At 39.2% G+C, this 16,682-nt stretch overlaps 1 protein-coding gene across 2 annotated transcripts in view; it reads right to left on the reverse strand.

Moving 5' to 3' along the window:
- Positions 1-16,682, reverse strand: part of MTR (5-methyltetrahydrofolate-homocysteine methyltransferase) — a 107,900-nt gene that overhangs the window by 82,641 nt on the left and 8,577 nt on the right. The window contains exons 2-8 of one of the 2 annotated variants that reach the window (XM_033200453.1): positions 15,663-15,874; positions 13,108-13,197; positions 11,164-11,233; positions 9,341-9,433; positions 5,553-5,659; positions 2,359-2,418; positions 1,481-1,575 (exon numbers count right to left, since the gene is read on the reverse strand). In XM_033200453.1, the coding sequence (XP_033056344.1) occupies positions 1,481-1,575; positions 2,359-2,418; positions 5,553-5,659; positions 9,341-9,433; positions 11,164-11,233; positions 13,108-13,197; positions 15,663-15,874 (727 nt within the window). Of the gene's footprint in view, positions 1-1,480; positions 1,576-2,358; positions 2,419-5,552; positions 5,660-9,340; positions 9,434-11,163; positions 11,234-13,107; positions 13,198-15,662; positions 15,878-16,682 lie in introns of both variants that reach the window. The other variant, XM_033200452.1, reaches the window with a different exon arrangement.

The raw sequence follows: 16,682 nt of genomic DNA on the forward strand, positions 1-16,682 counted from the left end.
AATAAACTAGATAAAATTTGTCTTCAGAGACCCCTACACTTCCTACCCTCAGTTTTTCTGTTAAACACTTATTACATCCCTACTATGTGCCAAGAATTCCACTAAACACTAGAGAAATAAAGATGAAGAGACTGCTCAGGAAAAACTCATAAGCTGTGAAGAAGGTCATCTACAACCAGTTCAAGACAACGATTTTCTTAATTGTCAGGCCCAATCAAATGTCTATTAATGCACTTTAAATTAATAGCACCTTTTAAGAAACCACAATATGACATTAAGTCAACTGTAAGATGCACTCTGTAATTACAAACATTTAAGAGTGAAAAAAAAGAACATCACATAATTGATAAAATGTGATATAACACAGTGGTTAAAAGCATGCTCCTGTCCCCAGATTCTCTATTTACTTCACCTTGGGTGAGTTACAACCTCTGAGTCTCAGTACCCTTCTTGTTAAAATGGGGACATTAATACCAGTACCAACCCTCAAGGTGTTACTGCCAGAATTAAAGAAAGAACTCACATAAAGCACTTAGAACAGAGCCTGGCACACGGCAAACTCTCAACAAATGTCTACTACTCTTACTTTTTATGGCAAAGGCTAAAATAAAAGTAAACAAAGAATATCAATCTGGGCTAGTGAGAGAGGGAATGTTCTCTAGAGGGAAGATTCTTGAGATGAGTCTTAAAGGCTAGGAAGAAGTCAGCAGAGTGAAGAGGTATGGTGGATGGAAAGGGGGGAAAAGGGGCAGGAGACCAGCATAGCTTCCAGGCAGGAGGAATAGAAGAAAAAAGCCCAGGAATAAAAAAAAACTCCAGGCAAAAAACGGTATATATACTCAGATACTCTTCCATGAGACTCAAAGTACATGATTTAAAACATTTTGATATGAAAAATAAAATGTAAAAAGGGAGATATTTTTAAATAGATTGTAAAAGTCATGTTAATTTAATTATTTAGAGACAGGGTCCTGCTATGTTGGCCAAGCTGAAATACAGTGGTTATTCACAGGAGCTACAGCTTCCAACACCTGGCCTTAAGAGATCCTCTCCTGCTTCCACCTCCCAAGTAGCTGGGACTACAGGCACACACCACCATGCCAACTGCCATATTCACTTTACAGATAAAAACCTGAGCTTTAGAATTCCCACCTTATTCCATGACTGACTGCTTCTGGTTGCCTCATAAATAGGGAGTGGCACTGCCCTAAAATTTGCAAAGCACTGCAAACTATAAAGGGCACACCTACAGACAAAAACAGGTAACCATATGAGAACCTTTCCAGTCCCTCAAATTGACCCATTTAGGCAGCAATCTTCTGAATCCTTTTGGGAAAAGTCGGAGAGTACTTAAAGGAAACTCAATATAGAAGTGGTACAGTAAAAATATGTGGAAGCAATCCCCTCCCAGGTCATATTCCACAGCCATGAAAAAAGGTTCCCCCACAAAGAAAAGAAGTGAGAAAGATGGATCACTCACCAGAGTGGTTCTGCATGAGACAAGCTGATGACAAATGCCTCTCCTGTCTGTCCAGAAAGAGTCCGTCCACTTTTATCAACAATCGTCCCTGAAATCTGAATTGACAAAGTCAACAAAGTCAACAATACAGACTCAAGAATATAGCTATAAGGACAAAGTCAAACGAACAAGCTGACTTCCTTTGCTCTTTTACAAGGAAAAGAAACGTGGAACTCAAATTCAAAGGGAGCACTTTCTGTAAGTCAGAACAGACATATGCCAAGAGATTAGGGGAAGAGGCAGGAAGCCACAGAAACAGAGATAAGGGAAAGTCACTGAGGCAAAAGCAATGACTGAAACTACTTTGGAATTCACACATCCAGTCTTATTAGAGGCAGTTTTCCCAGAGATAACATTAAGTTATCCTGACTTCCTGCTGTTAAACATTGGACTTATCTAACACCCTTGTCTGGATTCAATTCGCTTCTCACCAAGCAATTTTAGGACTCAGCAGAGAGGTCTGCCTACTGAGTTAATAAAGCGGCAGTCTGGTGTCTTCGGTGTTGGCTATGTGACCATCAGCATGCAAGTCCACCCCTCCTTGGGCCTTAATGAGACTGAGCCTTGAAGCCTTTGGCTTCAAGGACCAATACAGAGGGCTTCTTTTGAACAGCTTGCCTTTCATCAGCTACTTCTAGATTCATTTTCCTTGCCTCTCCAGATATAAGACTGCTATTGGTCTAGAAGTGGTGGGAGGGAAGTGAACAATGGAAGTTAACGTAGGTGAGTTCTAAAAGATACTATTAATAGTTCTACTATGCAAGGTGGGGAAAAACATGCTCAAAAGGACAATTATTAATAGAAGACAGAATGTATTGTGCAAACACTTTAAAACTTACAAAGATAGGCCGGGGAGCATATTTCTCCTCAAAAAGGTTTTGGAGTGCAAACACAGCTGCCTGTCAGGGAAAAAAGAAAGAACGTCTTTATTTCTGAGACTGTTTCCAAGATTAGTCTAACTTCCTGATTAGAACGCACCCTTTTCTAAGACCTCTTCAGATAAGATATACATCAAGCTCTCTGGGAAGAAATGCCTTCCTTGTAAGGCACAACTCCAGCACCCCTTTCTCAAGGGCAATACTGTGCATATTAAAACAAAACAAAAGCTCACTGAAAGTTCACCCCTTTCTCAAGTGTAATACTGTGCATATTAAAACAAAAGCTCACTGAAAGTTCACCGAGGAACTAGTATTTCCTCTGAGGAGGAGCTGAAGAGTATTCTTTCTTCCTTTCCTCAGTAAAAATTAAAAATAAATAAATAACACTCAGGAGGCTGAGACAGGACGACTGCCTGAGTTCAGGAGTTCAAGGTTGCAGTTGAGCTGTGATCATGCCACTGCACTTCAGCCTGAATGACAGAATAAGACTCTGACTCAAAAATTAATAAATAAGAATGTCCCTGCTTTTCACATCCTTTCATACGCATGGTAGGTATATAAACCAACAGTATCCATCATTGCAAAAAACAGCATCAGCTTAGATTAGGTAGTAATGGTACAAATCCCTATGTTATTCTGTGCTGTTCAGTCCACATATTAAGTTCCAGGCAATGGATCTTCTCTTTTTATCATTTTATTTCTTGATTCTAAGATACGTATGTTTTCACAATTAATTCTCTGACATCAGAATGCAACCTGTAATTAATGTGTACCTTTCCTGTGATGGTAGGTTTTTTTCATGGAAAGTTACTAAATCAATAATATCAGAATTTCCTCTTTAGAAATAGACAAATTGATCCTAAAGATCTTATGGAAAACAAACATGTAAGAATAGCCATGAAAAGGGGTATCTGGAAAAGGGGATGGGACTCAATGAAAAAAAAAAAAAATCTAAGCCTACCAGTTACTCAGACATATTCTAATGTTATGGTAAATGGTACAATAGCGTCATATTAGCAGACAGATTACTAGAAAACAGAAATTCAAATGCACTCCAGAATTTTGGATGATAAGGATAATGTTCCACATCATTCCTATCACTGTGAAATAACAGGATGCTTAATAGATGGTGGTAGGAAAACTAAACTTTAAAGGAAAAAAGTTAGCTCCCAATTCTATTTCTCACTCCAAAATAAATACCAGATGCATCATGAGGGACATTAGTTCCATATAATCAGAATGTATGCCACACATGTGAAAACTTAGAAACTCAACAAAACATATCCTTCATGCTTTATCCCCTCGTTAATCCCTCTTACTTCTAATCTAAACAATACTGTGACTCTTAGCAAATGTATATATGAATCTCATTTCAGATATATTCCTTATCTTGTTTGTTACTGCTCTCATTTTCAAAATGTATATCTGAATTCCTTTTCAAATTATACTTTGTTTACTGGAGATTCACAAAACAATTTCTAAAAAGATATATAAAAAAGAACCCAATGAAAGTCACGTGTTAAGAACAAGGTAGGGTGGTCATCCAGCTTCAGGCTGGTAGTGGCTCTCTATGTTCTTCCTGCTTGCAAGTATTTTAGAAAATAATTTTTTTGAAAAGTTCAAGGCCGGGCGCGGTGGCTCAAGCCTGTAATCCCAGCACTTTGGGAGGCCAAGATGGGCGGATCATGAGGTCAGGAGATCGAGACCATCCTGGCTAACATGGTTAAACCCCATCTCTACTAAAAATGACAAAAAACTAGCCGGGCGAGGTGGCGGGCGCCTGTAGTCCCAGCTACTCGGGAGGCTGAGGCAGGAGAATGGCGTAAACCCGGGAGGTGGAGCTTGCAGTGAGCTGAGATCCGGCCACTGCACTCCAGCCTGGGTGACAGAGCGAGACTCCGTCTCAAAAAAAAAAAAAAGTTCAAAAACTCTGGACCTGTGGTCTGATTCCCACAACAATTAAACATTTAATGAAACTGTAAAGTACTAGGGAGGAAAAGGCCATTTTTCCATTTTTTTCTTCTCTTCGACTGAGGAGTGCCTCTGTAACTATAGTCTCCCCCTCCACAACAAAAAAAATAAAATCTGTAAATTCAACCACATAACATTTAAGAAAAATTCTCCTACGCCATTAAAACGCACACACAAACAAACAACAACACAACACTACCACCATCACCACCATAAAGAAAGTCAAACGTCAAACAAACTGGAGGACAGTAGCTGCTGTTCATTATTGAGAAGGGCCTCATTTTCTCAGTAAAGGACTCAATTTTAAAAAGCCAAAGTCCAATAGAAAAAAAGGACAGAAGACATAAGTCATAGAAAATAAAATATAAATGGCTCCAAAACTAAAGAAAGATGCTCAATTACATTAGTAGTAAGAAAAATACAAATTAAAACTACAGTGAGGCACCACCTGTCAAACTGGAAAAGGTCAAATAGTTTAATAATACACTGCGCTAGTGAGGGTGTTGTGAAACCAGCACTATTGTACACTTCTTGCTGAAGGGAATATAATTGAGTCCAGTCTCAAACGAGGGTAACTTGACACTAAAGATAAAAATTAATAATGCACATATCCTTTGATTCAGCAATTTTACTTGTAGAAATGTATCCTACAGATACACTGTGTAAAAACATACATATAAGGATATTTGCTTCTCTCTCCATAAACTTATGTGCCTTTGCATGTATGTAAGGAACACAAACACACACGTACACGCATGCTTATATCTGTACAGCATCTGCCAAGACCCCCAAACTGGTAATAGTAGCTGTCTCTGGAAAGGGAGCTGGATAACTAAAGACTAGGAAAGGAAAGGATATTCACTTTTCACTCTGTGTATTTATGTATCTTTCAAATTTAGAACCAGCAGCATGTAGTTATTACCTAGGAATATACACATTTATACTAGCTATATATGAAAATATCTATTTTCATAATTAGAAAAAAGTTATTTTAAAAGCTTCAAAAGCAGGTTTACATTTTTCTTATTGTACTGGCCTCAGTTAAAAACACTCAAGAATGAAATGGAGCAAATGCAGGTAATTTATTTAACTTTGATAATGGCTAATACTATCTTCTCTGAACATCAGGGGACTCTCCCACAGCCCTCAGCCCAGCCCTGTCTGCTTTTTCTCCCTTAGCTCACCTTGGCATTGGCAGTATCAAAAATAGTTTCAATGAGTAAGATATCAACTCCGCCATCCAGAAGTCCTTTGGCCTGCTCTTGGTATGCTTCAACAAGCTCATCAAATGCTGCAAAAAATAAATCACACCCAGCACATCAGTCATCAATATCCTCTCAATAGCCCTAGGGTATTTCAAGTGTAGGTCTGGCACCTGTGAACTACTGCTGGTTTAGAATGCATAGTTTAAGAACATGATTTTTTTATTATTATTTTTATTTTTTTAAATTATACTTTAAGTTCTAGGGTACATGTGCACAACATGCAGATTTGTTACATATGTATATATGTGCCACGTTGGTGTGCTGCACCCATTAACTCGTCATTTACATTAGGTATATCTCCTAATGCTATCCCTTCCCCCTCCCCCACCCCACAACAGGCCCCAGTGTGTGATGTTCCCCTTCCTGTGTCCAAGTGTTCTCATTGTTCAATTCCCACCTATGAGTGAGAACACGCACTTTGGTTTTTCGTCCTTGCAATAGTTTGCTGAGAATGATGGTTTCCAGCTTCATCCATCCATGTTCCTACAAAGGACATGAACTATTGTGGCTGCATAGTATTCCATGGTGTGTATGTGCCACATTTTCCTAATCCAGTCTATCATTGTTGGACATTTGGGTTGGTTCCAAGTCTTTGCTATTGTGAATAGTGCCACAATAAACATACGTGTGCATGTGTCTTTATAGCAGCATGATTTATAATCCTTTGGATATATCCCAAATATAATGGGATGGCTGGGTCAAATGGTATTTCTAGTTCTAGATCCCTGAGGAATCACCACACTGTCTTCCACAATGGTTGAACTAGTTTACAGTCCCACCAACAGTGTAAAAGTATTCCCATTTCTCCACATCCTCTCCAGCACCTGTTGTTTCCTGACTTTTTAATGATCACTATTCTAACTGGCGTGAGATGGTATCTCATTGTGGTTTTTATTTGCATTTCTTTGATGTTCAGTGATGACAAGCATTTTTTCATGTGTCTGTTGGCTGCATAAATGCCTTCTTTTGGGAAGTGTCTGTTCATCTCCTTTGCCCACTTGTTGATGGGATTGTTTCTTTCTTGTAAATTTGAGTTCTTTGTAGATTCCGGATATTAGCCCTTTGTCAGATGAGTAGATTGCAAAAATTTTCTCCCATTCTGTAGGTTGCCTGTTCACTCTGATGGTAGTTTCTTTTGTTGTGCAGAAGCTCTTTAGTTTAATTAGATCCCATTTGTCAATTTTGGCTTTTGTTGTCATTGCTTTTGGTGTTTTAGACATGAAGTCCTTGCCCATGTCTATGTCCTGAAGGGTATTGCCTAGGTTTTCTTCTAGGGTTTTTATGGTTTTAGGTCTAACATTTAAGTCTCTAATCCATCTTGAATTAATTTTTGTATAAGGTGTAAGGAAGGGACCCAGTTTCAGCTTTCTACATATGGCTAGCCAGTTTTCCCAGCACCATTTGTTAAATAGGGAATCCTTTCCCCATTTCTTGTTTTTGTCAGGTTTGTCAAAGATCAGATAGTTGTAGATGTGTGGTATTATTTCTGAGGGCTCTGTTCTGTTCCATTGGTCTATATCTCTGTTTTGGTTGGTACCAGTACCATAAGAACATGATCTTTTGTTAGAAACCAAATAAAGAAAGGTGGCAGGGACAGAAGGTATAACAAGTAAGCTGAAGGCAGCTGTTCCTAAACATCTGCCACATAACTTCCACTTCCCATGTACAAGCTGAGGAGTGAGAAGGAAGGTGTACGAATTTCTTGAACATGTACCCCTTATTCAATATCTCTGAAATATATCATTCCTTCCATAGCTCATTTCAATCAACCGGTTAAGAGATGCCTGTGAGAAACATGCCACAGTGATGTGGACAGGTCGCAGGTTGAGTTGAAGTCACTCTGTGACAAAGGGCTGCAAGTCTGCAGATTTTGTCTCTGCTCTTACACCAACTCTGTCAGAGAAGAAACTTGTCTGATGGGCAATTTCAGTCTCAAACAAAAAGTGTTCAATCACTCCTGGTAAAATTTTTGTTAGAAATGTCTTGGACTGGCCCAGTGCAGTGGCTCACGCCAGCACTATGGGGGCCTGAGGCGAGCAGATCACTTGAGGTCAGGAGTTCAAGACCAGCCTGGCCAACATGGTAAAACCCCAACTCTACTTTAAAAATACAAAAATTAGCCAGGCATGATGGCACACGCCTGTAGCCCTAGCTACTGGGGAGAGTGAGGCAGGATAATCGCTCGAACTCAGGAGGTGGAGGCTGCAGTAAGTTAAGATCATGCCCCTGCACTCCATCCTAGGCAACAAAGTGAGACGCTGTCTCAAAAAAAAAAAAAAAAAAAAAAAAAAAGAAATGTATTTGATTATCTATTTCCACATGAGAGATCATCTCTCTCCCCATTTTATTTCCCAACCAAAAAAGAAAAAAATGCTCAAATATCCAATAGAGAAGCCTATACAATAAAGTCCTCTGTAACATCATTGACAGGTTCTCAGAAATTGCAACTTTGACTAATATGTAACAAAACCAGTATTTTCTTTCTAATCAACATTATAATGAAATTCTGTTGAAGGAAATGCCATTAATTGAGGGCCTACTATGCATCATTTTGCTTAAAGATGCAGTTTTCAAGAATCTGAATGACGTTCAGTGAAGACTTACTGTACTTCACCTTGTACAGCCCAAGAGCAAGGAGAAGTTAGCTCCCCACTGGCATGTCTAGACCAAAGAGAGCATCAACAACACATAAGCCTGGTATGAGCAGCTCCTGGTGAAAAAGTGTGGTATCACAACACACAAAGTTCCATAAACCAAAAACCTACAAACTATACTTGCTTGATCTTGTCATCTCCACAGACTGCACTACCAGACATGGTATCATGACTATTCAGCTCTGATATTTTAATGCATTTTGTTTTCTACAGTCTCGATGCTTAGAAATTGACCTAGATATTTGGATGTTTTGTCAGATCTCAATATAAGTACGTTTATATATGGTAGTTTATAACATGTATAATGCCAACATGTTGATATGGTTTGGCTGTGTCCCCACCCAAATCTCATTTTGAATTCCCACGTGTTGTGAGAGGACCTGGTGGGAGGTAATTGAATCATGGGGGCAGGTCTCTCCCATGCTGTTCTTGTGATAGTGAATAAGTCTCAAAGATTTGATGGTTCTATAAGGGGGAGTTTCCCCACACAAGCTTTCTCTTTGCCTGCTGTAATCCATGTAAGATGTGACTTGCTCCTCCTTGCCTTCTGCCATGATTATGAGGCTTCCCCAGCCACATGGAACTGTAAGTCCATTAAATCTCTCTTTCTTCTGTAAATTGCCCAGTCTTGTATGTCTTTATCAGCAGTGTGAAAATGGACTAATACAGATGTCTAGATAGTACGGGCTGCCTTCTGATAAACGAGGATATTGTGGGCTATTCTATAATAGACCACAAACCTAGTATCCAAATTTGCTCAACTTCTGAGTTTACAGCTTTATTTTAGTTGGTTTCATTTCCACAGCTGACAAAGCAGCATTAACACAACACCATATACATTTGAAAGCAAGTTCAAATAATAATCATCATCATAGCTAACTTTCTATTTAGATGTCTACTATATTCCAGGCCCTGTTGTACACCTTTTACAAGGATTAAATCACAGTAACTCTAAGGTAGATCCTGTTATTGGTTCCATTTTACAGATTTATAGCTTACTGAAGCACAGAGGTACTTGCCCAAGATCAATGATCATATACGGTAAATACTTACTGATGTTCCTATAATCTGGTCTTTCCACAGACGGGGACACAGAGAGTGTCTTATTAGTCGGACCCAGAGCCCCTGCCACAAACTTCTTAATTCCTTTGGGAAAAGAAAAACAAGTGTGAAATCTCTAAGTGGCTGAACATTTTTTGCTGTGAATGAATAGCCAATAAGATTTTTTTCTAGAACACAGATCTATAATCTTTTGTACACAACTCTGAAATCCAAAAAGCTCTAAAAGCCCAAACTTTGTTTTCAATTTGACAATAAAACTTGACCTCTCCTAAACTAGCAAGAGACTATTTATAGTCTTTATCTAACTTAGATGATTCATAGATTCTGCTTATATATATTTGATCATGGGGCTGCCCCAAAGCCCACTAAGGAAATTATGCCATATAGGAGATATGCACATATCATCACAAAACCAGTCCCCAAAACTCTGAATTCTCACACAACTAACTAAAACATTTCAGTAAGTAATCCTTTTCTATCACTAGAGCTGTGTTTGGACAAATTCCCTCTCCTCCTATTTTTACAAAGCCCTAAAGGTTTTTAACTTAACGTAAGTTCTGCAAAATCACCTCACAGTAGCATTTAACTTGAAATGCTTTCTAGTACCATATTGCAGGCCCTTCACTAGAAGGAAATACTAAATCAGGATTAACAATTATAAAGCCTGAAATTGAAGTATGAAGCAGAGTAAATCTTTCTTCAATAACTTTTCCTCTGCCCTGGAGTCCAGGTGCTTCTAAAAATGGCGTGGGAAGTTGTGTTCATTACACAGAAGCCAGGGTCGTACTGCTCACTACCTTTGATGACTTTAGCCACTCAATAACCTGGTTACTATGCTTTGTAATTTAACTGGAGAAGACTATCAGCTAATTGATAAACCAGCTTTTGAACAGGTTACAGGCCCAAATATTCTTTCGCATCCCCAAAGCTAACCAATAACGTGGGTATAAGAAAACTGTCCTTATCTCTCCCTGCTTTAGCTGGTTCAGTGTCCTCTGACCTGTGACTCTGTTGGAGTAATAGTCTATGCATTTCCATGAATTTAAACATTATCTCTTAGAAACAGAGTTCTTGTAAACTGCTTTGGTCTTCATTAGTATGCTGTGTATAACTTCACAGTAATTTTGCTTTCCTGTTGGCAATAACTTCACATTTCCAAATCTTAAGGGGCTCCATATATTTCTTATATTCCTTTCCCTCCCTCAAAGCCTCCTACCAGCTGGTGCCCAAGTGTTCTGATGGCATCCAGCCAGGAGGCTAGTTATTTCAGGAGCCACTTTTCAAGTCCCAGCAAGACTGAATCTAATGCCACACTTTTTTGTGTGCTTCACAGAGCCTTCAGGGACATCAACAGTATAAAGGGAAAATGCTTGAAAGGCAGTATCTCTACCTATATCAGCTAATCACAGGGATGAGGGTGGCTTTAAAAAAATGAGATCAAATATCCTAATAATAGCCAAGATCATCAAAACAGCCAGCTGTTACTTTTAATGACCTGATGATGTGCTTCAAAAGAGACATAAATTATTTCATCTCTAAATACACAAGGAAGTCAGGGGCCTCACTACCAAGCCAGGCTAAACCAGACTGAAAGAGCAACCCAAAGACCACAGGGTTGGCATCAATTCAAAGATGTTGAGTGCTTGATCATGAAACTGCAGAGAAGTAATCTACAAATACGTAAAATACAGCGTCTGCAGTGTTGCTCATAAGCCAAAGGCCACATAAGGAAAAACTGCAATAAGGACAGCAAGTTATAGCTGACTATATCAAAGGAACCACGTGTGCAAAAAAAAGAGAAGAAGATTCCTTACCTGTCTGGAGAGTTATCTCCTCGGCAGCTTTTCTGGCCACTCCTGCAGAGCACTTGTTCATCCGGTAGGCCTAATGTATCAACCACAAACATTAGCTTGTCCTTCTTTTCCTCCACACAATAAATAATGGATTCATGACCATCCAATACCCAGTGTTCTTCAGTAAGGAAATGTAGAGTGAATTAATCTGAGGTCTGAGTGAAATCTTAGCCAAGCAGGCATATCAGCTCCAGACTTGAAAGGCAGCAAGGAAAGATAAGAATCCTTGAGAACTGCGTTTAGGTTCTCCTCCCAAACCATGAGCTAGCTGGTAAAAGGGCAATCCTTAGACATCTAGCATGTCAGAGAATAACCTATGTAGTTAAATATTCTGAGAATTAAGAAAAAAATAAAGCAATGGAAACAGCAATAGGCTTAAGAGGCAAAACATGCAGGTGCAAGGACTAGTCTGTCACTGCCTGACCAGGCAGTTCCCACTGCAACTTTTCCAGGCCTGACTCATGTACAATAGTTGGAATCAGTAATTCTGAACTTTTTGCATATTATTAACGACCTGACAATTTGATAAAGGGCTATGAACCCTCTCATCAGGAAATAAAAAGCAAATATGCACAAACACACACAGTGTTGCCTATGATTTAAGAAGGTTCACGGCCCTCCAGAAGCTCTTCCACAGAGCAAGTCGGGATAACCTAGACTTGTGATTTTCAAGTTCCTTTGAATTCCTAAGATCCTATGTGTCTTGAATAACCACATCCAGGAATTTAATAACCAGAATATCCTAAACAGGTGTTGGCAAACTGCAGCTCATAGGGCAAATTGGGTCCACTGCCTGTTTTTGTACATAGTTTTACTGGGATAAAGTAAGTCCATTTATTTATATAATGTCTATAGCTGCTTCCACACTACATGATGGAGTTGAGTAGTTGTAAAAGACTTTGCTAACAAAGCCAAAATATGTACTATACTATCTGACCCGGGCTCAAAAAAAAAAAAGGTACAGCCACTCTGAAAGCAGTATGGTAGTTCCTCAAAAAATTAAACATAGAATTACCACATTATCTAACAATTCGACTTCTGTGTATATATACCAAAAAACTGAATGTGGGGACTTGAATAGATGTTTGTATACACACGTACATAGCAACACTGCATATTCACAATAGCCGAAAGGTAGAAGCAACCCAAAGTATCAACAGATGAATAAGCAAAACGCGGTATATACACACAATGATACATTATTCAACCTTAAAGAGGAAGGAAATTCTGACACACACGACAACATGGATGAACCTTGAGGACATTACATTAAGTGAAATAAACTAGTCATAAAAGGCCAAATACTATATGATTCAACATAAGGTACCTAGAATACTCAAATTCATAGAGACAGAAAGTAGAATAGAGTATGCCGGGGCTGGAGTTGGGAGTAGAATGGGAAGGTACTATTTAATGGGTACAGAGTTTCAGTTTCAGAAAATGAGAAAGTTCTGGAAATGGACAGTGGTGATGATAGCACAACACTGTGAATGTACTTAATACCACTGAAGTGTATACTTAAAAATAAATATGATAAATTTTATGTTATGTGTATTTAATCACAATTTTTAAAAAAGAAACCAAGGCTGCCATCTAATACTCAAAAAGGCGTCATAATACTGTGTGCATACGGCCAATGATTACGCCTTTATCAACAGCTACTGCATAATAAGTATCATTTATACTTGATTATTACTTGCCCATAAAAGCAGCCAGTTGGAAAATGAATGGGCCACTGTGTTCACAAGCAGGAAGGATTCACATCATTTTCCCCGTCTCATCATAAACAACAGATAACTAGGCATTAGCTTGACTCTGCAGCTTCTAGTGCTTTACTCACTAGCAACTACCAACGCAGCAAACGCCTATAAGTATCTTAGATACATGGAACAATGGAATTCTTACCAAGTGTTCAAGGCCATAGTCAGCTTGGGCAATACTAGTGCTGCTGAAAGTATTTGTTTCAATGATATCTGCCCCAGCCAGCAAGTATTCCTGCAACAAGAGATTATAATGTCAACTATGAGCTTTAAAGTATTTTGTCCCCCCAGAATAAACATGCCCTTTCATTACCACCATTATCATCAGCTATCTTTTGACCACTTACTAAGAGTAAGGCACTGCATTAGAAGGTAGAGATGCAAAAAGGTGTAAGGATTTCACAGAAAGGCATGTGGTATGAATAAATAAACACAGAACTTGACTTCAGACAATGTTAACATGCTAAGGTTATAAGAATTTAATCAAGTCCCTTAAACTCTCCGAGTCTCAGTCTCCTCATTCAAAAATATTATAACCCTACTTCACAGGGTAGCAATCTGCTAATATAAAGTAACACATCAGCCAGGCATGGTGGCTTATATAATCATAGCACTTTGGGAGGCCAAGGTGAGAGGACTGCTTGAGGCCAGTTCAAGACCAGTCTGTGCAACATAGAAAGACCCTGTCTCTAACCAAAACAATACAAAAAATTAGCCAGGCATGGTGGCACATGCCCGTAGTCCCAGCTACTTGGAAGGCTAAGGCAGGAGGACTGCTTGGGCCCAGAGGTTCAATTGAGCCACAGTGGGCTAGAGTGAGCCACAGTGGCACCACGGTACTCCAGCCTGGGTGACAGAGTGAGACCCTGTCTCAAAAAAACAACATCAAGTGTCTGGCACATAATGGGCACTCAACGAACAGTAGTTCTGTTCCCTTATCTTCTTCCTGCTTTGGCAGAACCTGATGCCTATGGAGAAGTATACCATCTCAGAGATCTCAACATCTGACCACAATTTTTTCAGTCTACATCTCCTAGTCCCTCTGAACCAGCGTCACATCCTTACTGAAACCCTGAAGATCTTGATGCTCCTTTGTGCTCTCTCTTCGAAACTCGTGTTCCTGGCTCCACTGTTTGGATCATCTCAACCTCAATCTGACTAGCACCCTGGAATCTCTTGACCCCCTTGATTTTCCAACACTGAATAAACCCAACCCCTCTTAAGTCGATGGACAACGCTTGCAGAAGCACTGGGAGAAAAAAACCAAGATATGCATATTTATAGTAACAATAACAAACATCCTAAATATCTACCAATAGGGAAATAGCTAAATAAACTAAAATATATCCACTTTATTACATGCCATGTGACAGCTAAAAAAAATTGTATATCTACAAATACTGACATGGAAAGATTCTGCAAAGTATTGTTAAATAAAAAAAAATAGAATGATATGTAAAGCATGACACCATTAAATTAAAACACACACACAGAGTACTATGAGTTTTCTACATATATATTCACTCACGTATACACACATATACATACATGAAAATGCATAACAAAAGAATCTGGGACGACACACAGCAACTAACATCAGAGGTTATCTCTAGGGAAAAAATAGCAATTTAGAGTATGGTCAAATGGGAATATATTATCTACAAGATTTGTTTTATAAGAACTAATTTAAGTTTTTTTAAAAGAACAAGAAAAACTGAAAATAAACTTAATGCCTAGGAATAAGAAGATTAGTTAAATAAATGATGATATATACAAAGAATAGATTATGAAGTTATTAAAACCATGTTTCAGAATATTTAATATGGTATATAAGTAATAAACGCAAATTATAAGACAGTACGAAGCAATGTAATCCCAATTTAATTTTTAAAAATCCAAATATAGAAAACTAGACTAAAATATGAAACACATGAGTGATAGTTGTATCTTAGAATTTTATAATGGGTGAGCGCCAGCTTTCTAGTTCATAGAGAGCATCTTCTCACTGTATCTTCACATGGTGGAAGGGGTGAATAAGCGCCCTTGAGGCTCTTTATAAGGGCACCTCCTAATACCATCACACTGGGCATTAGGATTTCACATACGAATCTCACAGGCACACAAACATGAGACCACAGCAGTGCCCTTATAAGAAGAAATATGAGAGTTTTTTGTCCTCTCTCTGCTCTCCGTCAAGTAAAGATACAAAAAGATAGCTATCTATAAACAAGAGGGCCCTCACTAGACGCAGGATCTGCTGGCACTTTGTGGACTTCCAGCTTCTAGAACTGTGAGAAATAAATGTGTGCTTGTATAACCCAGTCTATGGTAATAGGTAATATAGCAGCCGAAGCTAAGACACCACCTTTAAGCATTTCTTCATCAGGGCTGTTGCGGTGACTTGAATAAGATAGTTTTCTCACATTCACTAGTGTGAAAACCCTTATTTGTCCAGAATCTCATAGTTTTTCATTAGGGTTTACATGCCTCAAGGGCAGAAAACCTACCTATCTCATTCCCTTATCCTGAGTGCCCAACACAGTACATAACTTTTATTTGATGTCCAAAACTTGCTTTCTGAATAAACTGCCTCTTTCTTCTTTATTCTCCAGAGCACTCGGCATAGCAGTCTGCCCTGATACATGAAATAGCTTGCAGAATAACAGAATGAATACATTTGGGAACCTGGGAATACTTTACCTTATGGATTTGGTAAATGACATCGGGCTGAGTTATACTTAAAATGTCATTGTTGCCTTTCAGCGGCCTGGCATGATCTTTAAATTCCTGACCTCGGAAGTGTTCTTCGTTTAGCTTCTGCCGCTGGATCATGGTCCCCATTCCTCCATCCAGCACCATAATCCTCTTCCGCAGAATGGCATCGATCTCATCCAGCGGGGTTTTCTTCAGGCCTGCTTTAAAGAAAGCGAAGTTTTACTTTAAAAAATGAAAGGTAAAAAAGATGTGTAAGGGAGGAGCTTTAGAGAAATTTATAATAATCTGCAATAAGGAGTAAATGGAGTTCATAAAAGACGCACTCATAACTCTATATAGGAAAATGCTGCCCAAAAAGGCCGTTAAGTCGTAACAAAGCCTAATACAAGATTGCACACAACACAAAATCCCTGGTGAAGCACAAAACCAAGGTGAAGGGCCAGGCGCGGTGGCTCAAGCCTGTAATCCCAGCACTTTGGGAGGCCGAGACGGGCGGATCACGAGGTCAGGAGATCGAGACCATCCTGGCTAACACGGTGAAACCCTGTCTCTACTAAAAAATACAAAAAACTAGCCGGGCGAGGTGGCAGGCGCCTGTAGTCCCAGCTACTCGGGAGGCTGAGGCAGGAGAATGGCGTAAACCCGGGAGGAGCTGCAGTGAGCTGAGATCCGGCCACTGCACTCCAGCCTGGGTGACAGAGCAAGACTCCGTCTCAAAAAAAAAAAAAAAAAAAAACCAAGGTGAAGGTAGGCTATAACTACTCCTGTTTTACAGATGAGGAAAACAGGCAATAATGGGCCAGTGATACAAGACTTTCCTCTCCCTAAATAAAATGATTTAGTAGAGAAAATTGAAAACCATCAATAATTCCAAACTACTCTTTAAAATATTAGCTTTGACCTTCTCCCTCACCTATTGCCAGAACTAATAATGGCCTGCAAACAGAGTTTTACTCACCTCTGCCCAACTATGAAATAATAACTGGCTAGCACCCTTGAACTTCT

Source organism: Trachypithecus francoisi, unplaced genomic scaffold (genome assembly GCF_009764315.1).
Source record: "Trachypithecus francoisi isolate TF-2019V2 unplaced genomic scaffold, Tfra_2.0 Lachesis_group5, whole genome shotgun sequence".
Classification (NCBI taxonomy): Eukaryota; Metazoa; Chordata; class Mammalia; order Primates; family Cercopithecidae; genus Trachypithecus; species Trachypithecus francoisi.